At 40.9% G+C, this 27,776-nt stretch overlaps 2 protein-coding genes across 3 annotated transcripts; both read right to left on the bottom strand.

Annotated features, from left to right (window-relative positions):
• Window positions 1-19,237, bottom strand: LOC102953041 (vomeronasal type-1 receptor 4-like). 2 transcript variants are annotated; one of them, XM_042970263.1, is made up of 4 exons: window positions 19,094-19,237; window positions 10,191-10,236; window positions 6,711-6,843; window positions 1-975 (listed from the first exon to the last, which is right to left on the bottom strand). In XM_042970263.1, exon 4 carries the CDS (start codon window positions 928-930, stop codon window positions 1-3), a length of 930 nt encoding a protein of 309 aa, XP_042826197.1. In that variant the 5' UTR covers window positions 931-975; window positions 6,711-6,843; window positions 10,191-10,236; window positions 19,094-19,237. The 2 variants fall into 2 exon arrangements, with proteins under 2 accessions (XP_042826197.1, XP_007091120.2); XM_007091058.2 differs by lacking the exon at window positions 10,191-10,236.
• Window positions 16,096-27,776, bottom strand: LOC102954110 (vomeronasal type-1 receptor 4-like). The gene is given in 3 exon segments (XM_015541551.2): window positions 16,096-16,389; window positions 16,391-17,064; window positions 27,746-27,776. Coding segments are annotated over 3 exon segments (999 nt in total).

The following is a 27,776-nucleotide window of genomic DNA, read 5'->3' as shown; positions in this document are numbered from 1 at the left end:
TTATAAGTTTAGGGGGTTTTGTTTCCTTATCCAGGCAGAGTAGAGGGTGGACACTCTGGGGTCATGTCTCATGAGGATGTAGGGGCTGAGAGTAGGAAAACACGTAGTGAGTAGTGTAGAAGTGTTCCTCAGCCACAGACTGGAGTTGTTAAAAACTGACAAACAAATGTGGAAGATAGAGGACAGCATCCATAAAGAAAGGAAGAAGCACGCCAGCACAAGGATCCTTCGGGTGGCTCTGCTCTCAGGGGAGGATCTGGGGGAGAGATTGTTCCTACGAATGTATTGGACCCACTGCTTGTGGCTGTGCAGGATGAAAACCATGGAGCTGCTGGCCCAGAACATGAGCCCCAAACAGAAACCATCATGGGATAATAGCAATGGCACATAGAATGACTCTGCGATTTTGTCATAAGATATCGCGTAACAGTAGTCCTGATCTATTTTCTTTGTGACGTTTATGTTATTCCTTTTGTCAGTTAGATGAAAAGGAACCACAATACTTCGCACTATATTCAAGACCCAGCAGAAGATGTTGGAGGTGCCCACGTACTTGGGAGCTTTTATTTTAAGCTGTGCCCACCTGGAGTCCCCAGGACTGATCATGATCACCTGGAAGACAGTCAAGAGGCAGGTGGTTCCAATGGCCACATCCCTGCCCACTCTGTGAACAAAGAAAACAAGTTTGCATCCAAAATCATCGAGAAAATGTGTCAACCCAAAAGATGCCATTGTTTGAGGGATTCCTTTAGAAAAAATAACTAAGAGGTTGGCTACAGTCAGATACTTGAGAATCAAGTCTGTGCACCTAAGCTTGTATCCTGTCAAATAAAGGAAGAGATAATAGTAAAAAACAGAGAAATTCCCCAGAAGTCCAACTGTAGTTTGTAAGAAAAAGATCACTGCCATCGTCAAATCCCTGGTGGTCATTCTGTAAAATCCCAGGGAGTGAAATTCTTCTTCTGAGCCAGGTTCCTGCATGGGAACAGGAGGTGTGAGGCACGTGTGTCACATTGGTTAAAATCCAATGTTCTCCACTTAACTTGAGTTCCCACTTAAAAATAATTATTTAGAATATTTACTTTTTAACAAGTTTCCAAGGGCTGAACTTAGAACACTAGAAGAGCTTTTTACATAACATAGATCATTGCTATAAAGGCTGTGTATGTAGTACATTCTGTATTCTTCATAAGTTGTTGAGAGTCCAGTATTTTCATGGAAAAGATAAGGAGGCAGAGAAAGTTTGGTGATTTGTCAAATTCAAATGTTTTGACATTTGAATGGGAATGGGGAGATTAGAACCTGACTGGGCTGGTATGATGGCAGTGACTTTAAACACAGTGCTGTTTTAACAAAGCTAATTAGACGTATTCTTCAAAATACAGGTGTATAGGGGCACCTGGGAGGCTTAGTCGCTTGAGCATCCAACTTTTGATTTTGGCTCAGGTCGTGATCTGAGGGTGTCTGCACTGAGTGTGGAACCTGCTTGGGATTCATTCTCATTCTCTCTCTCTCTCTCTCTCTCTTTTTCAATCGCTCATTGAATAAATATTTAAAAAAATACAGATCTATAGTTATGCCTGGATGGCTCAGTTGTAAGAGCATGTGACTCTTGATCTGGGAGTTGTGAGTTAGAGCCCACATCAGGTGTACAGATTACTTAAATAAATAAACTTTAAAAAACATTCAAAATACAGGCATATATTCAGACATTCTCATACCTTGTGATCTTATTTTAGATAAGTAGTATTTTTTCTAACATTTTTTCATTTATGTTTAAAGATTTCTTGTGTTGACCACTAACAATAATGAATATTTTAATATCTCCATCAAATCTAGACTCACTGACTGTAGTATAATTCTAGGGACCTGCTCCATGACAAATTGTGTTTAAAGAAAAGAGTGTGTCGTTAGCTTTCTAGCGTATTGGCAATTGATCCACTATTTTTCTTTTATGACACCTACCATAGAAATCATTGAATGCCATGTCATGCCCTAAATAGTGAGACTTGAAATGCCAATATGTGATAAGCTGGTATAGAATAGAAACTCAATATTAGTAATTTCAAATCTTAAGCTGCTCTGTTTACCACCACTTAAGAAAAGGTATTAGCAATAAGAAGGTTTGTGAAAAATCAAAATGTAAGACTTACACAAGAGAATTTCTTAGCTTGAAAGTGTGTGTATTATATAAATTGAGATTGTAGAGTTTGAGGTTAATATAAGACTAGTTTTAAACCAGAGAATACATCACAAGATATTTCCCGGGTAATAGTTGCTGTCTGAAACCCATTTTGTAACGTTACTATTTCAATTGCTTCCCCCTTAATTTGAAGAGGGACAATAGTCTCACCAAACTCAATAGACCAAGGATATATTCAGTAGGAAACAATTCTTGTCTCCATAGCTTTTCATACACCCAGAATTAGAGAAATCATTCCTATATCAGAAATTGCCTTTTGGATGCACTGGTTTTACACTAGTTTAGAGGATTCCTGTAGATTTATTTTAATCCTTATTACAAGCATGCAGATGTTAGAGTCACACTGCTACAAATCCTGAAAATGTAGTCTATGATTCCTGTACACAGTCCTTAAGTACTTTAAAGTCTGTTTTCCTTATCACTTGGATTAAACACCAGTAGTCACTGTCAGTTAGGATTACACTAAATCACATCAGGAGCCATCAGGTCTAGGAACTCATCTCCCTTTACTAGCTCAGCTCATGCCTCAGAATTATTCCTCCTTCCTGTGCACCCTTGGCACTCAACCAGAAGACTCTCTCTTTCTGAGACCGTCACTTTCCAAGACTCCTGGTACCCCACTGTGCTTGCAGACTCTGCCTCTCAGACTGATAAAGAAAAAAGTCACTTGACTCCCTCCAGCCGCCAGGACGGTGGGCTCAGTGTGCTGGTCACGACAATCAGGGTTTGTGTGATAGGGAGGGAGGCAGCCAGACTGTAAGATATGGGTTTGCAGTTCTATGATCTCACCTCCCTGCAGAATTATCTTTTCACCTGTAGCCACAGTGAGAGGACAGGCTTGGGGAACTGAGAATATTTGTGACAGACTTTTTCCCCCAGTTGCTAATTGCTGAAAATAATGACAAGTTTCTAGTTATCAGCTCCTAAAAGAACTTTGCAAGTGTTAAGAGGGCTTTTTCTTTTCCTTAATGCCTGGAAGCAGACAGGGTCTCATAGGGAGGGAGCAGGAAATAGTAAGGTCTGACACGTGTGGGACTGGCAGTAAGGCTGAGGTGTCTCATGGGCTTCTCTGCTCCCCTGAGTTGTTCATCCCAGAAGTGAGCCTTAACTAATTTTCAGGCCAGTGTTCTGTTCCATCATTTAAATTACGAGAACATAAACCAGATAATGTACCTCAGAAGGATTTTTAAAGCAGTTAAAAAATGTGGTTAAAAAAAGAACATAATAATCATTTATATTAGAAAACATTGGACTCTTTTCCCCCCAGAAGTCAGTGTCAATTAATTTGGTAGTTTAGGTGATATGGGATTTTTTTTCTTCCATAGAAGAAGTCTATAAAAACTTCCAATAGGAAGTCTAAACAGAACAACATCCATGGAACATTAGAGATTTATAGGTGTCTGTTAAAAGACAAGCACTAAAATCAGATGGTTATTCAGGCTGATTGTGTAATTTTTAAACTATGAAATAAGTTGATACTACTTCAAGACCGCTAATGGTGGAACTTCTACAATTAATCCATTGCTTTTTTTTTTCTTTTTTTTTTTGCCTAAGAAACAAATCCAATATTTAACACTATTACACTATCCAGTTTCCCCAATTTACAAATCAGGGATTAGAGACATAATGATGATAACCCCTACACACACATACACTTTCACAATTGTAAATTTACACACATACATATCAACACACTCAAATATACACTTCTTAAACACATTCACACTCACATGTACTTTCGGTGACAAACTCATGATCAGCCACAGTCACATTCCTATGTGACTATGACACACAGCCCTAATAATCCTCAATAAGTCTTAAAAAGGGGTTCACGTGTAGAACAGTAGTAGCTCCAGAACTCTAGATACCTGCAAAGTGGACATATCTTGCTCATTTTACATCCTTCCATCCCTGTGATGTTATTTACTAACTGTAACATTTCAAAGATGCTGTGATAAGGCCACTTCAGGTTGAGGCACACAGTGGTAAAGTTGGGGTGTTGGGGATGTGCTGCTCTGCATGTGTGACAGAGAACGAGAATGTGGGATAGAGTGACCTACAACAAGGGCACAGGATGGGGGTATAGATATGGTTTAGAGAGCATGGGGATGTGGGGAGACAGAAATTGAGGAACAGAGGAAAGGGGTTTAAAAGATACAGGAGTGGTTGATTCATAGAGCAGTTGAAGTGTAGGTTTCGCTAAGTGAGGGGCAAATTGTGCAGAGAAGTTAAGGGTAGGAAGATACTGTGTGTGCTGGGTGAATAAGTGGTTTGGGGTCCCGGGAAAGAAGGGCTTAATGGGAATGGGCAGGTAATGGGAGAAGGTGGTTAAGGAGAGTGGGTAAAAGGGACTTTACATCTTTGAGAGGTTAAAGACTGTGATGGGTGAGGGGGTATTACAAGTAGGGCATGCAGGTCCTGGGGGTGGTTAATGAGCCTAAACAGTGGCGGAGAGTAGAAGGGGAGGTAGAGCTGTGGGCCATGGTAATGAAGAGTGAGGCAAAATGGCGGAAGAGTGATGAACGGAGATTGGGAGGATACTTCCACCATGTGCTAAACAGCCCAGGGAAAGGGGCGGGGATTTCATGGTTGAGATGGTGTGTGAGGCTGTTGGGTGAGAGAAGAAAGCTGGGTGATGGGGGCCCAGGGCTGCTAGGTTCCAGGAGCACCGAGTTCAGTGGAAACAGACTGGGATCTCTAGAACAGAGGACTGATTTATGTCTAGGGAAAGGCAGCACTGGAGGGCTAACAGAAGGGTGATGGCTGGTGAAGAAAGCTCGTCTGTGATATCTGGAATGCAGTAGGGCAGGAGGGGTGGAGATTTGAGTTCAGAGCACAATAGAGGAGTTTTGAAGGATCATATGGTGGTGAGGTCCTATGGAGTTTTAGGGGACGTTCAAGGTCAAGTGAGTGGGAGTGGGGAAAGCCAAAGGGTGGGGACAGATGGAGCCTGGAGTGATGGAGGTCACAGGGGAAGACTGGATATCACTAATTCACTCACCACATTCATTAATTCCCTCATTTACATTTGACTCACAACTTAATCTTGGAAAGATTCTAGGTTTAATTCACAAGGCAAAAAAAAACTTAGGCATAAAATACCTGAAATTGAATATGTAGTGGAGAACTGGATGCAGGAATTGGGGTGTACTACAAGCCACAGCCATTTTGCTCTTTTTTTTTTAATATGTTTTTAAAGTTTATTTATCTATTTAGAGAAAGGGGGGCATGGCAGAGAGGGAGAAAAAGAATCCCAGTCTTTGGAGACTGCACTGACAGTGCAGAGCCTGATGAAGCAGGGCTCAAGCTCATGAACCATGAGATCATGAACTGAGCCAAAATCAAGAGTCAGATGCTTAACTGACTGAGTCACCCAGGTGCCCTCATTTTGCTCCTTTAAGATGTGAAGCAAAGAGTGTGACCATGGCAGTTTGGCCAGGAGCCACCTTTAACCAGTATCAGGTACTCAGTGATGGAAAGTGGTGTCAGAATGTCCCTTATCTGGCTTTACCTATGTCTTGAAGACCTTGAGTACCTCACAGTTAATGGTGAAAATCCCTTTGTTCCACTGTTGCTAGAATATAATATGTGCTTTATTAAAATATGAGACAGAGCAAGGTAAAACTTAAATTTCTAAGTATTCTTTTTTCTTTTATTTTGTCCCCTTATTGGAAACCATTTGAAGAGTTGTACTATTTTTGTAGATTTACTGAAATTTATTTTAAACCTATGTTTTCATTGAGAAAAATCACTGGTCTCATAATGTGGCCAATACATCTCCACCCACTGTTGTAACTGGGAGGTTTATGTCATGTCGCATTACAAGAGAGACTTTGCAGGGGCGCCTGGGTGGCTCAGTCGGTTAAGCGACCGACTTCGGCTCAGGTCATGATCTCACGGTCCGTGAGTTCGAGCCCCGTATCGGGCTCTGTGCTGACAGCTCAGAGCCTGGAGCCTGCTTCAGATTCTGTGTCTCCCTCTCTCTGACCCTCCCCCGTTCATGCTTTGTCTCTCTCTGTCTCAAAAATAAATAAACGTTAAAAAAAATTTACAAGAGGGACTTTGCAGATGTCTTTAAGGTTGCAGATGTCCTTAAGGTTCTGCGTGTAGGTGATAAAGTGACCACAAAAAGGGTTTATCGAATGGGCGCAATGTAACCAGATGAAGTCTTAGACCAAGGAGTAAGTTAGAGATGAGAGGCCTGAGGGTTTCTTCCCATGCTGTGACTCTCTTTGGAGACAGGTGACTAGGGGCACATGGAAACCATGAGGAGGAAATAATTCCTGCCAATAACCAAAGGATCTTGGAACCCGAATTCTTCCCTAGTGTTACACAGAAGAGCCCATGTGGGTTGCCCTCTGGATTTTTGATTTTTGAGCTTCTAAGCAGCGTACCCAGCCAAGCCTACAGAACTTCTGATTTATGAACTGTGAGACCATAAGTGGGTGTTATATTAGCCACTAAGTATGTGGCAATTTGTTAGGTTGGAAATACAAAATACGCATACCTCATTTTGTTATGCTTCACTTTGTTTTGCTTCAGTTGAAACTTTCTGGTAACCCCGCCTCCAGCAAATCTATCAGTACCATTGTTCTAACAGCAGTTGCTCACTTTGTGTCTCTGTCACATTTTGGTAATTCCTGCAATAGTCCAAACTTTTCCATTAATATATTTGTGATGGTGATCTGTGATTGGTGATCTTTGAAGTTACTATTGTAATTGCTTTGGGGTGCCACAAACCACAGCCACGTAAGACGACAAACTTAATCGATAAACGTTGTGTGTGTTCTGAGTGTTTCACTGGCCAGCTATGTCCCCGTCTCTCTCTCTCTCTCTCTCTCTCTCTCTCCCTCTCCCTCTCCCTCTCCCTCTCCCTCTCCCTCTCCCTCTCCCTCTCCCCCTCCCCCTCCTCCTCCCCCTCCCCCTCCCCCTCCCCCTCTCCCTCTCCCTCTCCCTCTCCCTCTCCCTCTCCCTCTCCCTCTCCCTCTCCCTCTCCCTCTCCCTCTCCCTCTCTCCCTCCCTCCCTCCCTCCCTCCCTCCCTCTCCCCAGACCTCCTTATTCCCTGAGACACAACAGCATTGAGATCAGGCGACTTAATATACGTTTATTTATTCAGAGAAAGGGGGGAGGAGCAGAGAGAGAGGGAGTGGCTTCCAAGTGTAAGGAAGAGTCACATGCCTCTCAGCTTAAAAGCTAGAAATGATTAAGCTTAGTGAGAAGGCATGTCGAAGGCCAAGACAGGCTGAAAGCTGGGTCTGTCGTACCAAACAGCCAAACTGTGAATGCAAAGGAAAGGTTCTTGAAGGAAGTTAAAAGTGCTAGTCCAGTGAACACACAAATAAGAAGGCAAAAGAGCCTACGCTGATATGGAGAAATCTGTCATGGTCTGCAGAGAAGATCAAAAGAGCCACAACATTCCCTTAAGCCAAAGCCTAATCCAGCGCAAGGCCCTGACTCCCTTCAATTCTGTGAAGGCCACGAGAGAGGCATGGAGGCGGCAGATGACCAGTCTGGAGCTAGCGGAGGTGGTTCAGGAAGCTGAAGGAAAGAAGCCATCTCCGTAACATCACAAGGCGAAGAAGCAAGTGCTGATGTAGAAGCTGCAACAAGTTGTCCAGAGCTCGCTAAGATCTTTTGTGAATGTGGCTACACCAAACAATAGATTTCCAGTGTAGACAAAACAACCTTCTACTGGAAGAAGATGTCATGTACGACTTTCATTGCTAGAGAGGAGAAGTCAATGCCTGGCTTTAAAGCCTCTGAGGACAGGCTGACTCCTTTTAGAGGCTAATGCAGCTTCTGACTTTAAGTGGAAACCAGTGCTCAGTGACCATTCTGAAAATCCTAGAGTCCTTAAGAATTATGCTATATCTACTCTGCCTGTGCTCTCTAAATGGAACAGCAAAGCCAGGATGACAGCACATCTGTTTACAACACAGTTACTGAATATTTTAAGCCCACTGTTGAGACCTACTGCTCAGGAAAAAAAAAAAAAAAAGATTTCTTTCAAAATGTGACTGCTTATTGGCAACGTACCTGGTCACCCAAGGGCTCTGATGGGGACACACAATGAGATTAATGTTCTTTGCATGCCTGCTACACAACATCCATTTTGCAACCCATGGATTGAGAAGCCATTTTGACTTTCCAGTCTTATTATTTAAGAAAGCAATTTCGGGGTGCCTGGGTGGCTCAGTCAGTTAAGGGGCTGACTTCGGCTCAGGTCATGATCTCGCAGTCCGTGAGTTCGAGCCCTGAGTTGGGCTCTGTGCTGACAGCTCAGAGCCCAGAGCCTGGAGCCTGTTTCAGATTCTGTGTCTCCCTCTCTCTGAACCTCCCCTGTTCATGCTCTGTCTCTCCCTGTCTCAAAAATTAAAAAAAAAACGTTAAAATTTTTTTTTTAAAAAAGAAAGCAATTTCATAAGGCTTTGACTGCCATAGATTGTGATTCCTCTGGTGGATCTGGGCAAAGTGAACTGAAAATTTTCTGGAATGAATTCACCATTCTAGATGCCATTAAGAACATTTTTGACTCAGGTGCACCTGGGTGGCTCAGTAGGTTAAGCATCCGACTCTTGATTTTAGATAAGATCATGATCTCACAGTTCACAAGATCGAGCCCCACATTGAGCTCTGTGCTTACAGCACAGAGCCTGCTTGGGATTCTCTCTCTGTCCCTTCCTGACTCTCTCTCTCTCTCTGTCAAAATAAATAAAATATTTTTTTAAAAAGAACATTTCTGATTCATGAGAAGAGCTCAAAATATCAATATGAGCAGGAGTTTGGAAGAAGTTGATTCCAACCCTCATGGATGAAGTTGAAGGGTTCAAGACTTCAGGGAAGAACCTACTGCAGATGTGGTGGAAACAGCAAGAGAACCTGAATTAGAAGTTTGGGGGCACCTGGGTGGCTCAGTCGGTTAAGCGTCTGACTTCAGCTCAGGTCATGATCTTGTGGTTCATGAGTTTCAGCCCTGCGTCAGGGTCTGTTCTGACAGCTTGGAGCCTGGAGCCTGCTTTGGATTCTGTGTCTTCCTCTCTTTCTGCCCCTCCCCTGCTTGTGTGTGTGCGTGCATGCTCTCTCTCTGTCTCTCTCTTAAACATAAATAAACGTTAAAAAAAAAAGTGGAACTTGAAGATGGAACTGAACTGCTGCAATCACATGATAAAATTTTAATGGATGAAAAAGTTGCTTTTTATGGATGTGCAATAAAAGTAGTTTCTTGAGTTGGGATCTACTCCTGTTGATGATGCTGTGGAAGATTGTTGAAATGACCACAAAATCTTTAGAATATTACATAGACTTAGGTGATAAAGCAGCAGCAGGGCTTGGGTGGATGGACTCCAATTTTTTTTTTAATTTTTTTTCAACGTTTTTTATTTATTTTTGGGACAGAGAGAGACAGAGCATGAACGGGGGAGGGGCAGAGAGAGAGGGAGACACAGAATCAGAAACAGGCTCCAGGCTCTGAGCCATCAGCCCAGAGCCTGACGCGGGGCTCGAACTCACGGACCGCGAGATCGTGACCTGGCTGAAGTCGGACGCTTAACCGACTGCGCCACCCAGGCGCCCCTGGACTCCAATTTTGAAAGTAGTTCTGCTGGGTGAAATGCTATGGAACAGCACCACGTGCTACAGAGAAATTGTTAGTGAAAAGAAGAGTCAATCCATGTGGCAAACTTCACTGTTCTCTAATTTTAAGAAATTGTCACAGCCACCCCGTCTTCAGCAATCACCACTCTGACAAGTCAGCAGCTAAATCAACATGGAGGCAAGACCCTGTCCACCAGCAAAAAAACACAACTCAATGAAAGCTCAGATGATGGTTAGCACGTTGTAGCAATAAAGTATTTTAAAATTAAGGTATATACACTTTTTTTTAGACATAATGCTATTGCATACTCAATAAACTACAGTGTCATGTAAACATTTATATGCACTAGGAAACCAAAACATTTACTTGACTTGCTTTATTGTGATACTCACTTTGTCAGCGTTGTCTAGAACCAAACCCACAATATTTCTGGTATGCCTGTACATGTGGAAATAAATGTAATTATAAAAGAGTTATAGAACGAAGTAAAAGAAATCCCACATTAATTATCCCGCATCCAGTTTTAGGTGTTTGTCTTGTATCCTCCTTCCTTTTATTTTTTAAATATATGAAATTTATTGTCAAATTGGTTTCCATGCAACACCCAGTGCTCATCCCAAAAGATGCCCTCTTCAATACCCATCACCCACCCTCCCCTCCCTCCCACCCCCCATCAGCCCTCAGTTTGTTCTCAGTTTTTAAGAGTCTCTTATGCTTTGGCTCTCTCCCACTCTAACCTCTCTCTTTTTTTTTCCTTCCCCTCCCCCATGGGTCCCTGTTAAGTTTCTCAGGATCCGTGTAAGAGAGAAAACCTATGGTATCTGTCTTTCTCTGTATGGCTTATTTCACTTAGCATAACACTCTCCAGTTCCATCCATGTTGCTACAAAGGGCCATATTTCATTCTTTCTCATTGCCACGTAGTACTCCATTGTATATATAAACCACAATTTCTTTATCCATTCATCAGTTGATGGACATTTAGGCTCTTTCCATAATTTGGCTATTGTTGAGAGTGCTGCTATAAACATTGGGGTACAAGTGCCCCTATGCATCAGTACTCCTGTATCCCTTGGGTAAATTCCTAGCAGTGTTACTGCTGGGTCATAGGGTAGGTCTATTTTTGATTTTTTGAGGAACCTCCACACTGTTTTCCAGAGTGGCTGCACCAGTTTGCATTCCCATCAACAGTGCAAGAGGGTTCCTGTTTCTCCACATCCTCTCCAGCATCTATAGTCTCCTGATTTGTTCATTTTGGCCACTCTGACTGGCATGAGATGATATCTTGGTGTGGTTTTGATTTGTGTTTCCCTGATGAGGAGTGACGTTGAGCATCTTTTCATGTGCCTGTTGGCCATCTGGATGTCTTCTTTAGAGAAGTGTCTATTCATGTTTTCTGCCCATTTCTTCACTGGGTTATTTGTTTTTCGGGTGTGGAGTTTGGTGAGCTCTTTATAGATTTTGGATACTAGGCCTTTGTCCGATATGTCATTTGCAAATATATTTTCCATTCTATTGGTTGCCTTTTAGTTTTGTTGATTATTTCCTTTGCTGTGCAGAAGCTTTTTATCTTCATGAAGTCCCAATGGTTCATTTTTGCTTCTAATTCCCTTGCCTTTGGGGATGTGTCAAGGAAGAAATTGCTGTGGCTGAGGTCAGAGAGGTCTTTTCCTGTTTTCTCTTCTAGGGTTTTGATGGTTTCCTGTCTCTCAGGTCCTTTATCCATTTTGAGTTTATTTTTGTGAATGGTGTGAGAAAGTGGTCTAGTTTCAACCTTCTGCATGTTGCTGTCCAGTCCTCCCAGCACCATTTGTTAAAGAGACTGTCTTTTTTTCCATTGGATATTCTTTCCTGCTTTGTCAAAGATTAGTTGGCCATACTTTTGTGGGTCTAGTTCTGGGGTTTCTATTCTATTCCATTGGTCTATGTGTCTGTTTTTTGTGCCAATTGTATCCTCCTTCTTATGGAATTTTAGACTATGTCCCAAATTGTATGAAAAATATACACACACAGCATTAACATTCTTTTTTTCTTGGTTCAATATTTCCATAAATATTATCATATTACACTTATTCAATAATTTTTCCTTCCTCAATCAGTGACCTAGGAAGGAGATATTCTTATACCAAATCCTCTGAAATGCTACATCATATTCCATGTTGATTACCAATGAACCATCTTTTTGAAACACCTCCTATTTATACATGTCCAGGGCTAAATATGTCTGTCACCTGCTGTCAGACACATTATGACAAATAGATCATTAATCATATTGATCTGTGCACATGTGGGTTATCCATATGGTTCTGAGACATGGGATTCCTTCACCATCATGAGCACACTTTCACTATTGATGGGGAATTGCTAATAGGTCCTTGCACTTGGATATAAAACATAATGTCCCACCAACTGTGACTTCACATGCCACACCATATATTTTTTATTTCCTTTTCTGTTCTGGGTCTTCCTGTACCTCTTCCCCAGTGTGGCAGGGCCTCAGAAAGAGTGGAGGCTTCCCAGGAAAAAGGGACTGGAGAGAGGAATTCTTACATTGAAATGTGGGGATCTTCTACCCTACAGACCCAGGTGTATATCCAGAGCAATGCTGTGACTCTGGCCCCTGGGTTCCCACTGAGTCCCAGGGACTTACTCCTCACATGCTAGTGCTCCAAGTAGTCCCCACCCAAATGCCACACATTAGATTATGTGTCCAAAAGACTCCCAGCACATCCTTGCTCCATACTAGCCACGAAGGCCAGTAGAGGAAGCTCGTCCCTCCAAAGACCTCAGCCTATGAACCACTTACCTAGAATGCACTTGGCCTCAAGAGCACAGGTCTGAGTCAGAGCCCAGGCACTCCTAAGACCAGAATCTGTAGCACAAAACTGTTCTTTCCACCAACTCGACACCATCCCCTCCATGGGTGCTTCATTGTTCCTCCCCTATTTTAATTCTCTTCCTTCCCATGGATGTATGGGGAGATAGGTAAGATAAATCCATTATTGGTGGGTGCCCAAGGACAGAGGTGCATACCTGAATCCAGTGCTTCCTGTAAATCACCTGCCTGAAATCTAAACATCAAGGTCCTGGAACTGGACACCCAGAACCATCTTGCATGGTATAAATGAATAGGGCTCCCCATAGACCCTATTCTAAATTGGCCCTTCACAGATGGCTCCAGATTACCTGGTACTTCTAGCATAACTGTTGGGTCACAAACTCATGAGCTTCTGGGTGAAATCTGAAACTGGCAGTCCACAGAGGGTAGACAGACACTGAAGAAAGAGGCAGGCCACTCAGTTTGGTAGGTGACAGCTTTAATGAGCAAAGGAATTTAAGAGGCTTGTCTTGGGTGGCCACAAGATGAGTAGATCTTCATACCCATCTGCCAGAATCTTAGAAGTTTATGGAGTGGTTTTAGCAGGATTTAGTCACGTGTACTGCATAGATGGTCTCAACAACCTCTTACTCTCAAGGCTATGTCGTTGGAACAGCTCCTACTAGGCACAGTGGGCAGAGTGTACGTTCCAAGGGAAGGAGAGGGAATGAGGAGCCTGTTGCCTAGGGCAAGCTCTTAAGTCAAGCGGTGGTCACATCTTCTTGATGACCTCTTCCATCAATAACACAAAGTTCAGCCCTAAACTCAAATTCCCTCAAATCTTTACCCAAGAATGAATGCTTCTGGCTGTCTAGGATCTGCAGGACATAACAGAAGAAGCATTTTAAAAACTTAAAAAAAAATTTTAATGTTTTTATTTATTTTTGAGACAGAGGGAGACAGACCGTGAGCGGGGGAGGGGCAGAGAGAGAGGGAGTCACAGAATCTGAAGCAGGCTCCAGGCTCTGAGCTGTCAGCACAGAGTGAGACGTAGGGCTCGAACTCACAGACTATGAGATCATGACCTGAGCTGAAGTCCAGTGCTTAACCGACTGAGCCACCCAGAAGCACCTAGTTATTTTAAATGTTGTTTATTTTTGAGAGAGAAAAAAGAGAGAGAGAGAGAGCAGGGGAGGGGCAGAGAGCCAGGGACAGAGGATCTGAAGCAGGCTCTGTGCTGACAGCAGATAGCCTGATGTGGGGCTGGAACTCACTAACTGTGAGATCATGACCTGAGCTGAAGTCAGATGCTCAACCAACTAAGCCACTCAGGTGTCCCAAGTTACAGTTATTTTAAATACTTGATATGAAAAAATTAATTTAGAAAGAATAAGAAAATATAACAGGTATAATGAAGATTGGACACGAACTTGTTGAATCCATTCTTAAATATATGCACTTTTGTATTAGCCATAAAGGCTACTTCTAAATAAGTAAAAAAAAAAAAAAAAAAATTAAAAATAAAAAAAATTAAAAAAAAATTAGTGTATTCATTTGGGTATTTTTCCAAGAGAGATACCTCAAATTTAAGGATTCATATAAAAAAAATGAAAAATGTGTTTCATGTAAACTTAAACAACTAATGTCTGGATACACATATCAAATAAAATAGAATTTAATGTTAAAGCAATTTGCTATTATTTTTCATTAATTTACAATTTTCCAATGTTTTGGATGCAAAACAAACATAATTTGATCTTAAATGTATACTTGTGCATTTATAAACACAACAATCATGAATACACATATGTATATACATTCAAATACAAATACACAGATGGAAATACACACAAGCATATCGTTTAGTGTGTAATATGTTGTACATATCTTTAAGTGTACCGTGAGTTTAAGATATGTTTCTCATTTCTTTGATAGAATATATATATATATATATATATATATATATATATATATATATATATATCAGGCAAAACAAATTCTTTGTTTCTGATATTTAAAACTTCAGTTCCTCCTATTAGCTTTATGATATAAATATAGTGGAAACCAGTATTAAAATAATTTGTAAAATTGTAGAAATGTCCATTTTCTTCCTTTCAATAGCCACAGGCCAAAAATTACACGTCAATAAAGTGGATTCATGGTTTACCCCTCCAAATGGCCATTCCCCCATCACTTCTTGGGTAATGGAAGACACTGCCCTAACCTTATTCTTTACCTCTGGGTGATGGGATTGCACCTTGGGAACGTATTTCTGCCAACATGCCCAACTGGCATCTTCACATCATAGAAAGAAACTACCTTATGCAGATTCCCAAATCCATAAAATTTTATCCCAAGTGGAATGCATTTTTAATAAGCAACACTTTGCACAATATTTTTAAAAAATCTGCAAAATTATATCTCATTTGTCTGACTTCAGTTTAAATGGCTACTTCCCCATGAAAATGTTTTAAATATACTCCTCTCCTTTCATAACGTCTTATTTCAAATGACTAGGGTCTCTGTGAAGATGTAATGTAAAATTCATTACTTATCCCTCAATGGCTGTACTATCTGAAATTGAATTTACCCACCAATTTCACTTACTGCTCTTCATTTTTCAGTTTCTTGAATGACAATCTATATTGGTGCTCCTGTTTTAGGGAACTTTTCCTACAATCTTATTAGCACTCAATGTCTGGAAAATTTGTGTCAGGTTGAAAGCTGTATCCTTTTTGTTTTTTTAAAAGTCTTATTTATCTTGAGAGAGCACATGAGTGAGGGACAGGCAGAGAGAAAGAATCCCAAGTAGGCTCCCCATTGTCAGCACACAGCACAACACAGGGCTCGATCTCACAAACCATGAGATCATGATCTGAGCTGAAACCAAGAGTTGGATGTTTAACCAACTGAGTCATCCAGATGCCCTGAAAGTTGTATTCTTAATGACTTCTTTATAATATCCAAATTGTTTCTGGAATAATCACTTTATAGAAGCCAAACTCCTCCACAGCAAACATTAATAAATTTCAATTACATAGGACCACCTGGGTTGCTCAGTCGTTTAAGTGTCCAACTTCGGCTTAGGTCATGAACTCACAGTTCATGAGTTCAAGCCCCACATCAGGCTCTGTGCTGACAGCTCAGAGCCTGGAGCCTGCTTCGGATTCTGTGTCTCCCTCTCTCTCTCTGTTCTGCCCCCACTGGGGCTCTGCCTCTCTCTCTCTCAAAAATAAATAAAGATTAAAATTTCAAAAATAAATAAATAAATAAATAAATAAATTTCAATTACATAAATATTAACATGATTATATTTCATTTACAGTTGCCATTCACATTATTTACTTAGGAGCAGAAGGTTGGTCATTCTTGTTTGCTACTCTTGTGACTATTTCATAGCTGTGTTTCTACACTGAAGGGGATTATGAATAAACAAACAACCATTTGAATAAACATACAGTTTACATATTTGTGACAAGTTTAAGTGATTTGTGTTCCTTTATAAGGAAAGCAGAGGGTAGACACTCTGGGGTCATAACTCATGAGCATGCAGGGGCTGACCGTAGGGAAACATGCAGCGATTAGTGTAGAAGTGTTCCTCAGCCACAGGCTGGGGTTGTTAAACACTACCACACAAATGTGCAAGAATGACAGTGCCCACAAGGACACAGAGGTGCTCACCAGGACAAGGATGCTTTGGGTGGCTCTCGTCTCAGGGGAGGATCTGGTGGAGAGATTGTTCCTGAGAATGTATTGGACCTGCTGCTTGTGCCTGCTTGTGCAGGATGAAGGCCATGGAGCCACTGGCCCAGATTGTGAGCCCCAAACAGAAACCATCATGGGATAATCCTGATGCTACATACAGTGACTGTACTATATAGCTACTACTTATGCAATAACAGTAGCCATAATCTCTTTTCCTTGTTATGTTTGTGTTGCTCCTTTTTCTGGTCATAAAGAAAAGAACCATAATATTTAGCATCATGTTCAGGACCCAGCAGAGGATGTTGGAGGTGCCCAGGTGCTTCAGAGCTTTCACTTTAAGCCCTGCCCACCTGGAGTCCACAGGACTGATCATGATCACCTGGGAAACAGTCAAGAGGCAGATGGTTCCAATGGCCACATTGCTGCCCACTTTGTGAACATAGAAAACAAGTTTGCATTCAAAATCGCTAAGGGAATGTTCCACGTCCAAACCTACCATGTTTGGGGGATTCCTTTGGAAAAAAATAACTAAGAGATTGGCCACAATCAGGTGCTTGAGAATCAGATCTGTGGACATTGCCCTGCATTCTCTCAAGTGAAGGAAGAGATAATGGCAAAGAAGAGAGAAATTCCCCAGAACCCCAACTATCGTCTGTAATAGAAAGATCAATCTCATTGCCAAATCCCTGTTGGCCTTTCTCCCAGTTCCCGGGGAGCAATAGTCATCTTCTGAGCCAGAGATTCCTGTGTGGGGATGTGAGGCATGATTACATGTGTCATGTCAGCTTGAATTCAATATTTTCTTCTTACTTTAGCTCCCACTTAGAAATAATTGTTTACAATTAACACATTTTAACAGGTTTTCATGTATTGACTGTTAATGTTAGGTACTTTCTACAGAGTATGATTAATACTAGAAAAGGTGTGTATGTACATCCTGGATTCTTCACAACTTCATGAGAGTGTCAGTATGAGCATTTTCATGGACAAAATAAGGAGCGCTGAGATGGAGAAAGGTTAGTGATTTGTCAAATTCAAAGTTTTTACGGGAATGGGGACATTTGAACCTGACTGGGCTGGTATAATGGCAGTGCCTTTAAGCACAATGCTGTTCTAACAAAGCTAGTTAGATGTATTCTTCAAAATACAGGTGTATATTTAGATGTTTTTGTACATATAATTTTATACTTGGCGTTTTTATATTTTTGTAACAAGTTTCCATTTATGTGTAAATTTTTATTATATAGGCTAAGACCTATTATGAATAAGGTTATAAATATCTTCATAAAATCTAGGTGCACTGATTGTAGTATAATTGTATACAGACCTGCTCCATGACAAGTTATATTGAAAGAATGCACTACTGGCTGTGGGGATTGGCCACAGAAACACTAATTTGCTTTTATATCAGCAATGACATGACACCTATCACAAAAATCACTTAATGCTCTATTATGCTCTGAGCTATGGAACTTGAAACACCAATATGTGATAAAGTACTATAGAGTAGAAACTCAGTATCACTAATTTCAAGTTCCAAACCAATGTGTTTAGTAACATAGCTTAAGAAAACACATTGACGGGGCATTTGGGTGGCTCAGTTGGTTAAGCATCCGATTCTTGATTTTGGCTCAGGTCATGATCCCAGGGTTGTGAGATTGAGCCCCACATCAGGCTCTGTGCTGACAATGTGGATCCTGCTTGAGATTCTCTCTCTGCCTCCCTTCCTCTGCCCCTCCTCTACTTATACACTCTCTCTCTCAAATAAATTAATTTAAAAAAAGAAAACACATTGGAAATAAGGCAAGCTTTGTTAAACATGTTTACCTATGACACATATATAAAATGAAATCTCTAAGATGTGAAAACTTGTACATTTTATAAATTGAAATTTCAGAGCTTGTGATTGATATGATAATATTTTTAAAAATTTTTTAAATGTTTTTATTTTATTTTTGAGACAGAGAGAGACACAGCATGAGCAGGGGAGGGGCAGAGAGAGAGAGGGAGACACAGAATCCGAATCAGACTTCAGGCTCTGAGCTGTCAGCACAGAACTCAACATGGGGCTCCAACTCACAGACCGTGAGATCATGACCTGAGCTGACGTTGGACGCTTAACCGACTGAGCCACCCAGGTGCCCTGATATGATAAAATTTTAAAAAGGAGAATTGCTCACAAGATAGTTTTGTGTCTAATGGCCATCTGAAATCCATTTCGTAATATTGTCATTTCTTTAAGTGCTCCTCCCCTAATTCAAAGATGGAAAAATAGTCTTACTAACATCAACAGATCATGGATGTTTTCAATAGGAAAAAATTAATGTCTCTACTAATCACGTCACACACCCTGAGTTAGAGAAACATTTCTCCTCCAGCCATTGTCATTCATATGCACTGCTTCTGCAAAGGATTTGATAATTCTGTAGATTTTTTCTAGCATTTATTAACCATGGGGGTATTATAGGCACCTGTAGTAATCCTGACCCACACTAGTAAGGTAGCCTGACTGCAGATCTATTTTAGAACTACAGCCATGATTCACATTAAAAGTCACATTTCATAATCACTTGGATTAAACACCAACTGTCACTGTCAGGGTTATACTAAATCACATCAGGAACCATCAGGGATTGGTGAAAGTCTAGGACCCTGTCTCTCTTTACCAATTCAACTCAAGCATCAGAATTATTCCTCCTTCCTGTGTGGCTTTGGCACTGGACCAGGCTGAAACCCAGAAGCGTCATTTTGTTTCCCCAATATGATCACTTACCTAGACTCCTGATACCCCTCTTTGCTTGCAGACTCTGCCCCCTTAGACTGAAATAGAAATATTCACTGGAGTGTCTCTGGCTGCCAGGACAGGGGGGTTAACACGATGGTCACCACAGCTAGTATCATGTGAGAGAGAGGTTAAGCTGCCAGACCACTAGATACGGGCTTCCGGTTCTGTGATGTCACTTCCCTATGGAACTGCAATTTTCTCTTCACCTGTATCCACAGTGACAGTACAGGTTTGGGGGTGACAAACTTTTTTTCCCAATTATTAATTGCTGAAAACAACAGCAGGTTTCTAGTTATCATCTCCAAAGAGACCTTTGCAAGTATTTGGAGGGCTCTTTCTTCTCCTTGATCCCTGGAGGCAGACAGGGTCTCATAGGGAGGAAGGAGGAAATACTGAAGTCTGACACGTGTGGGACTAGCCATGAAATACGTGTGTCTTGTCACGACCAGCACGACAAACACCGAGATCAGGGTCCTAAGGGTAGGGGAATGTAAGAAAGAAAAGAGAAGCCACTTTGGGAACAGGAGGGTCCCTGGGCTGATGGCCCAAGTGACGACTTTATTGTTGCGGTACACAATCTTTTATATCAAGATTCTTATGGGTCAGGCCATTCTAAGAATAAACAGGTTTCACATGATCGCTGCCAACCAAAACATTTAGTTCCGTGTACATTGTGAACTTTCTAAACGGGTCACCGCAAGACCCTGTTGATAGATTGCTAGCGAAGCACAGTTCCCATGTTTGTTCCTATTTGACCTGGGGTAGAAAGGGGTAACATTACTGCCAACACCCACAGACCACAGGCTTCAGGAATTAGATTTCTCAGCCTTGGCAAGGCTTTCGTATGCCTTTGTAAGTGGTGGAACGGGAAGGGGAACCACCGGGTTGGCTGAGTCAACAGGGAGCCGTTGCTCAACCCGGTCTTAGCCTGGCACCGGGGTCCGGCCTCCCACAGTGTCTCACTGAATTCTCTGTTCCCTTGAAAAGTTTTTCTTCCCCAAATAAATTATTTCTAGTCTTTGGGCCAGATATATTGCAAAATATAGTGTACCAATATTCACCATTTCTCCCACCCATGTAATATAGGAAATCTAAACAGAGTAATAACTGTAGAGGGGCACCTGGGAGGCTCAGTTGGTTAAGCGTCCCACCCTTGATCTCAGGGTCCTTAGTTCAAGCCCTGCATTGAGCTCCATGATGGGTGTGAAGCCTACTTATTTAAATAATAATAATAATAATAATAATAATAATAATAATAATAACAACAACCATAGAAACACACAAGTTAATGAGCCTGTCACCAATGAAAGCGTGCTTTTTTCAGACAGGATTAGATAATTAAAATTTGTTTAACATTTATTTATTTTTGAAAGACAGAGAGAGATAGAGCACTACTGGGGGAGGGGCAGAGAGAGAGACACACACAGAATCCGAAGCAGGCTCCAGGCTCCAAGGTGTCAGCACAGAGCCCGACGCAGGGCTTGAACTCATGAACCGTGATGAACCTGAGATGAAGCTGGATGCTTAACCAACTGAACCACCCAGGCGCCCCTGGGATCAGATAATTTAAAGAGATAATTTTACAATCCTTTAATTAGCATATAAGCAAATATTATTTCCTTAATCCAAGAGCATTGAATGGTTACGTTGGTCCTCAAGCTTTATTATCTTTTTAATTTTTTAAATATTTATTTTTGAGAGACAGAAAGACAGAGCATGAATGGGAGTAGAACAGTGAGAATAAGACACAGAATCTGAAGCAGGCTCCAGGCTCTGAGCTGTCAGCACAGAGCCAGACGCAGGGCTCAAATTCATGAACCGTGAGATCATGACCTGGGCTGAAGTCGGATGCAAAACTGAGCCACGCAGGCGCCCCTCAAACCTTATTTATTTATTTTATTTACTTATTTTTTTAACGTTTTATTTATTTATTTATTTATTTATTTATTTATTTATTTATTTATTTATTTATTGAGAGACAGAGCATGAACGGGGGAGGGGAGAGAGAGAGGGAGACGCAGAATCCGAAGCAGGCTCCAGGCTTTGAGCTGTCAGCACAGAGCCCAAGGCGGGGCTCAGACCCACAAACCGCGAGATCATGACCTGAGCTGAACCGACTGAGCCACCCAGGCGCCCCTATTTTTTTTAATGTTTTTTGCTGAATGTTTAGTAATGAGCCTGATTGCTTTCATAATTGATTTTAAAAATATGAGTCCAAATTAATCCTTTTGTTTTTCCTTCAAACAAATCCACAATATGATCTAGTTTCTCTATCTAAAGCCCCTACTTTCCAAGTGTGGGATTAGAATCCTGATGGTGCTCAGTTTCTCGTCTACATGTGCTTTCCAGCCTTCCACACAGATGCAAACGCACACATGTGTTCACACACAGACAAATGCAGTCGCACGCGCTCACTTACTTGAACACATATACACTCACACTTTCTGTAACAAACTCTCACTCATCCCAAACTCACTATATATAAACACACACACTGTATATACACATATGCACAGTGTGTCATACACACTATGACACACACAAGCTCACACAGCTAACTCATATTCATAAAGTAACAGTCACACCATCAACACAGATATTCGTATCTCAGAAAGGTATTCACATGTGAAAGAATCATGATATGTTCCGACCTTCTGGAGGTACAGGAAGGGAGGCCGTGTTTTACTCTTTCCATCTCTGAACAACCTACAAAGATATTCAGAATGTGCAACATTAGAAATTGCTGTGAGCATTACTACTTCATGTCAAGGTGCATAGCAGGAAAGGTGAAATGTTGGGGGAGTGGCTGTGTGTGTGTGTGTGTGTGTGTGAGAGAGAGAGAGAGAGAGAGAGAGAGAGAGAGAGAGAGCACACACAGATATTTTAATTTTTTTAATGTTTATTCATTTTTGAGAGAGAGAAAGAGAGCATGAGCAGGGGAAGGGCAGAGAGAGACACACACACAGAATCCGAAGTAGGCTCCAGGCTCCAAGCTGTCAGCACAGAGCCCCAAGTGGGGTTCGAACTCATGAACCATGAGATCATGACCGGAGCTGAAGTCAGATGCTTAACTGATTGAGCCACCCAGGCGCCCCAAGACTGCATACAAGGTAAAATGAAGACGCAGGGAAAAGGCATACAGGTAGGGTGCAGACAGCATGGGGAGTGAAGAGAGGGAGAGCTCAGGGGTACCGGGAAATATCATCAAAAAAGTGAAATGTGATCACTGATTGCCCCATGAGCTGGCCCCCAGGCACTCAGAGGCTCCTCACCTGCTCCCCCGTCCTTGGAATGTGGGTTCCACTTGCCTTTCCCACTCCCAGAGGCTGCTCCAAGGACACAGCCTTGAGATGGTGACATGGTGTGGAGAACACCTACATGGTGTGCATGAGCCCAGTTAAGTCTTCTCTCTCTATCAACTTTAAGACTGGACAGGCAGGTATAGGGATCTGCTCACTGTGTCACTGCCCAAGACAAGCCTCCTATGTAAGTTCCCTTTACTTATTAAACTGCCACCTACCAATGTGGAGTGGCCTGCCTCTTTCTTCCTCTCTCCCTGACCTCCATGTATAGAGGCCAGTTTCTGAGAACATCTGGGAAGCTGCAGAGAAGGGTACAAACCAACCATAGGGAGAGAGAGGAAAGAGGGGTAAAAGGAACAAGTGGGTTCAAGTAACTGAGAAGCTAAACAGAAAGATTTATTGGCACAAGGGGTCTAGAGTGAAAGGAAGTTAAGGGTACTAGAGAACTTGTGGACTTGGTGGATGGATGATGGAGAAGGTCATGGGGATGAAGGGGCCACTAAGGATGGAATAATAATGGCGGGAGGTGGTTAAAGTGCAGGAGTAGGTAAAAGGTACGTTATAGTTATTGTCTGTGAGAAGTCAGATAATATGACAAATGAAGGGGTATATCCATTGGGGCCTTCAGTTCATAGGAGTAGTTGATGAAAGTAGAGATGCAGGGTGGAGGGAGAGATGGAACTTGAGGGTTGGGAGTGGGTACAAAGAGGCAAAATGGGAGCAGAGTGCTGCTGGAAGCTGGGAAGGATGGTGGGAATCTTGAGCTAAAGGGACCAGGAGAAGTGGGTAGGGATTGTAGGGTAGGCACAATGCATGGAAGTCATGGGGAAGATGAGGCAATCCAATGGTTAAGGGCTGAGGAGGCCTAGGGCCACAGGGGACATGGGAAATGGCCTGAGATCATTGGAACAGGAGGGTAAATTTAGGGACAGGAAGAAGGAGGGAATGGAGGCTGGTGCATTCAAGGGGGATGGAAAGTAAAGAGCATTTGTGTGTGGTCGTTGAAATGTGGGGATAGAACTTTTGAAGATTTTGAGGTTATAAAGTTCACAAGATGGAGGTAGGGGTTAGTTGTAAACAATCTAGGAGTGTTGGAATGGTGGGGGTGTCTATGGTAGTTTTAGGGGAGGGCTGCAGTTCATGAGGGTGGAGGTCACTGAGGAAGAGCTAGGTGCAAAATGCAGGCTGTTGTAATGAAAGTCACAAGGGCAATTTGGAAGTCAACAATTCAGTGCCATTCATTATTTCCCTCGTAGAGGACTGAGTCACAACTTAATCATAAATAGATTCTAATTTCAGCTCATTAGGCCAAAAAAGTGCCTATATAAAATACCCCTAAAATACTTTTTAAGATTTTATTTTTATTTTTAGGCAATCTTTACACCCAGTGTGGGGCTCAAACTCACAACCCCGAGATCAAGAGTTGCATGCTCTACTGATAGAGCCAGCCAGGTGCCCCCCACCCCCAAACCACCAAAATACTTTAAATTGAACATAGAGTAGATGTCTGCATGTGGGACTTGGGGTGCACAATGGCCCAGCCATCTTGTTCTTCTTTCAGAATAACAAGTATATAGGATGTGAGCTAGGTGGCAGGAGGGGCTGTTAACTGGTACTGGGTGTTCAGTGAAAGAAAGAGGTGCCTGGATATCCTCCACCCAACTTGGCCTAGGTCTTGAGGTTTTGTGCTGAAATAGGGCATAATGAAAACCTCTTTAATGTTTCCAAAGTATAATACATATCTTATTCACAAAGTCAGACATAGACAGATCTTAAATAAATTATTTCTCTCCAGTTTTATTGAGGTTTCACAAACCAAAATGTTTATATTTTAAGTGGGCAACATAATGTTTTGGTAGATGTATACACTGTGAAGTGATTAATGAAATAAAATTAACAAATCAATCACCACACACAGTTACCTTTTGTGTGTGTGTGTGTGTGTGTGTGTGTGTGTGTGTGTGTAGGGAGAACACTAAAGATCTACTCTCTTAGCAAAGTTTAAATATATATTTAAATATATTGAGTTTAACTCTTTTTTTATTTTTATTTTTTTTTAATTTTTTTTTTTAAAATTTTTTAACGTTTATTTATTTTTGAGACAGAGAGAGATAGAGCATGAACGGGGGAGGGTCAGAGAGAGAGGGAGCCACAGAATCTGAAACAGGCTCCAGGCTCTGAGCTGTCAGCACAGAGCCCGACACGGGGCTCGAACCCACGGACTGTGAGGTCGTGACCTGAGCTGAAGTCGAACGCTTAGCCGACTGAGCCACCCAGCCGTCCCGAGTTTAACTCTTTAGGGTTCCACAAATAAGGGATATCATGCAGTGCTTCTCTTTGTGTATCTGCCTTATTTTACTGAGCATAATGTTCTACAGGTTCATCCATGTTGTTTCTGGATTTAACATCAAAAGGAACAAAAGCAAAAATAAATGCTTTTACTTCAAAGTAAAAAGCTCCTGCACAGCAGAGGAAACCATCAACAAAATGAAAAGGCGACCTACTGAATGGAAGAAAATATTTGCAAACTGTATATCTGATAAGAGATTAGTATCAAAAAAATATAAGGAACACATATAACTCAATAGCAAAAAACAACAACTACTACCACAAACACCAACAAGAACAACAAAAAGAAACAAGCAATCTGATTTAAAAAGGGACAGAGGATCTGAATAGATATTTTTCCAAAGAAGACATACAGATGGGCAACAGGTACACGAAAAGTGCTCAGGATTATAAATCATCAGGAAAATGCAAATTAAAACCACAATGAGATATCACCTCCCACCCATTAGAATGGCTATTAGTAAAAAGATGAGAAATAACAAGTGTTGATGAGGATGCACAGAAAAGGAAACCCTCGTGCACTGTTGGTGGGAATGTAAACTGGTGCAGCCACTATGGAAAATGGTATGGTGGTTCCTCAAAAAATTAAAACTGAAGCTACCATATCCTGCAGTTCCACCTCTGGGTATTTATCCAAAGGAAACAAAAATACTAACTCAAGAAGATATATGCACTCCTGTGTTCACTGCAGCATTATTTACACTAGCAAAGACATGTAAACAACCTAAGGGTCCATCAATGAATGAATGGATAAAGAAGATGTAGTATATTCGTGAATATTATTTGGCCATAAAAAAGAAAGAAACCTTGCCATTTGTGACAAAATGGATGGACCTTGAGGGAATTATGCTAAGTGAAATAAGTCAGACAAAGACAAACACCATATAATCTCATTTATATCTGGAATCTAAAACAAACATACTAACTAACTAAGAAACAAAACCTGAACTCATAAATCCAGAGAATAGATCAGTGATTGCCAGAGACAAGGGTGAAATGGGAGAAGGTGGTTGAAAGGTACAGACTTCCATCTATAAAATAAATAAGTCCCAAAGACATCATATAGAGCATATAAACAAAAACAAATTGAGTGAAAGTTAATCTACTAGTGTTGGATTGCCATCATATTGTCCAGGTAGAGACAGACGTATTAAATAACTACATTCTGGCTAGTTTTTTTTTAATGTTTATTTATTTTTGAGAGAGAGAGAGAGAGAGCACAAGTTGGGGAGGGGCAGAGAGAGAGAAAATGACAGAAGTTCTAAAGCAGGCTCTGACTAGTTTTTTAAAGTACACTATAATTTCTAGGTTAAAAACTAAGAAATACTGAATGTATGACTTCCAAGATAAGAGAGGTACAATGTAGAATTATTTAAAATTAATGCAGAAGAAGTTAGAACTGGCAAACTAAGAATGGACTATAGGCATAATGAAGAACATAGTATAAATTGATAAATGCAATCTGAAATATATTTAATATGATAACATAAGAGACTAATCTCATTCAAGTCAAACACATTTTACTATATACAGCTGAGTATTTTTCAAGAGATAAAGTTAAATATAAGGATTAAAATAGAAAAAAGAAAAACATACTCTATATAATTTTCCCAGTAATTACACATACTCCAGAAAAGGGGGGGACAAAATATGGAGTTATTTTAAAAAATGGATACAGGGGCACCTGGGTGGCTCAGTTGGTTGAGCATCTGACTCTAATTTTTGGCTTAGGTCATGATCTCAGTTGTGGGATGGAGCCCCACCTCCAGCTCCACACCAAGCTTGGAGCCTGCTTAAGATTCTCTGTCTCCCTCTGCCTCCACCCCTCTCCCTCACTCACGCACTCACTCTCTCTCTCTAAAATAATGTTTAAAACATGATACAGAATAAGTTAATGGAGAAAGGATAAGAAAATAGAACAGGTGTAATGAGCATATAAAAAGTTGATGAATCCAATTCTGGATATATGGACTCTTATACTAACCATAAAAGGCTAATTACAACTAATAAAGTCAAACATTTTCTTACTATATTCAATTGGTTTCATTTTCCAGAGATATAGGTAAGACATAAGGATTAAAATAGAAAAATTAAAAATGTATTCTATATAACTTCTACCAATTAAACCACTAGGATGGAGAGATCAGATAATATACAATTTACAGTTAAAACATATTATTATAATGAGTATTATATTTATTCCTCAATTTAGTTTTCCAATATTACTGACAGAAAAAATGACTTATATGAGCATATATGTACATATATACACATATACAAACTCATACACATATATATACACAAATATAAACATAGATATGTTATATCTATCCATCTACATACTGCTTGTGGTTCTAATGTATGGTAAATATTTCTGTGTTTCACATGAGCTAAAAAAGTATGCATTTCTCTATTTTTTGTGGCAAAGAGGTCAATATATATCCATTAGATCAAACTAATTCTTCTGTTTTTCAAATTATGAATCATTAATATTTACATCAACTTTATAAGTACAGAGACAGCTACATTAAAATATTTCCTAAAGTTAAGAAAATGTCCATTTTCATCTTTTGACAACCTCACTCAAAAACCCCAAATAAACAAAACGGATCCATGACTTATTCTTCCAATGGCTACTCCCCCACTACTCAAGTTCAATTAAAGTCCCCTAAATAAAGTTATTTCCTTACCCAAGAAAGTGCACCATGGAGACTGTTTCTTGCCAACATGCCTTCATGGCATCTTTGCATAATAGATCAAGATCAAACCTCCACAGACCCCCAAATCTATGCATTTTTATCCCAGACAACATGTGTTTTTTTAAGAGTCAACACTCAGTTGAATATTTTTTTAAAAACCAGCAAAACTTATTTTGTGTTTTCCTTGTCCTACACCAGGTCAGTGTGGCCCTTCTATAAGAAAATGCTTAAGTCTCCCTTCTAAACATCAGATTTCAAATGATTAACACCTCTAGAAGAGTGTGACATACCAAACTCATACTTGGCCTGTGATGCCTCCAT

This window comes from Panthera tigris, chromosome E2 (assembly GCF_018350195.1).
Source record: "Panthera tigris isolate Pti1 chromosome E2, P.tigris_Pti1_mat1.1, whole genome shotgun sequence".
NCBI lineage: Eukaryota > Metazoa > Chordata > Mammalia > Carnivora > Felidae > Panthera > Panthera tigris.
The sequence above is the reverse complement of the archived record's forward strand: the minus strand, read 5'-3'. Positions and strand labels throughout refer to the sequence as shown.

Coding starts and splice junctions, on each gene's coding strand:
- LOC102953041 (XM_042970263.1), bottom strand. CDS start 930: ATGACCACCAGGGATTTGACGATGGCAGTGATCTTTTTCTTACAAACT.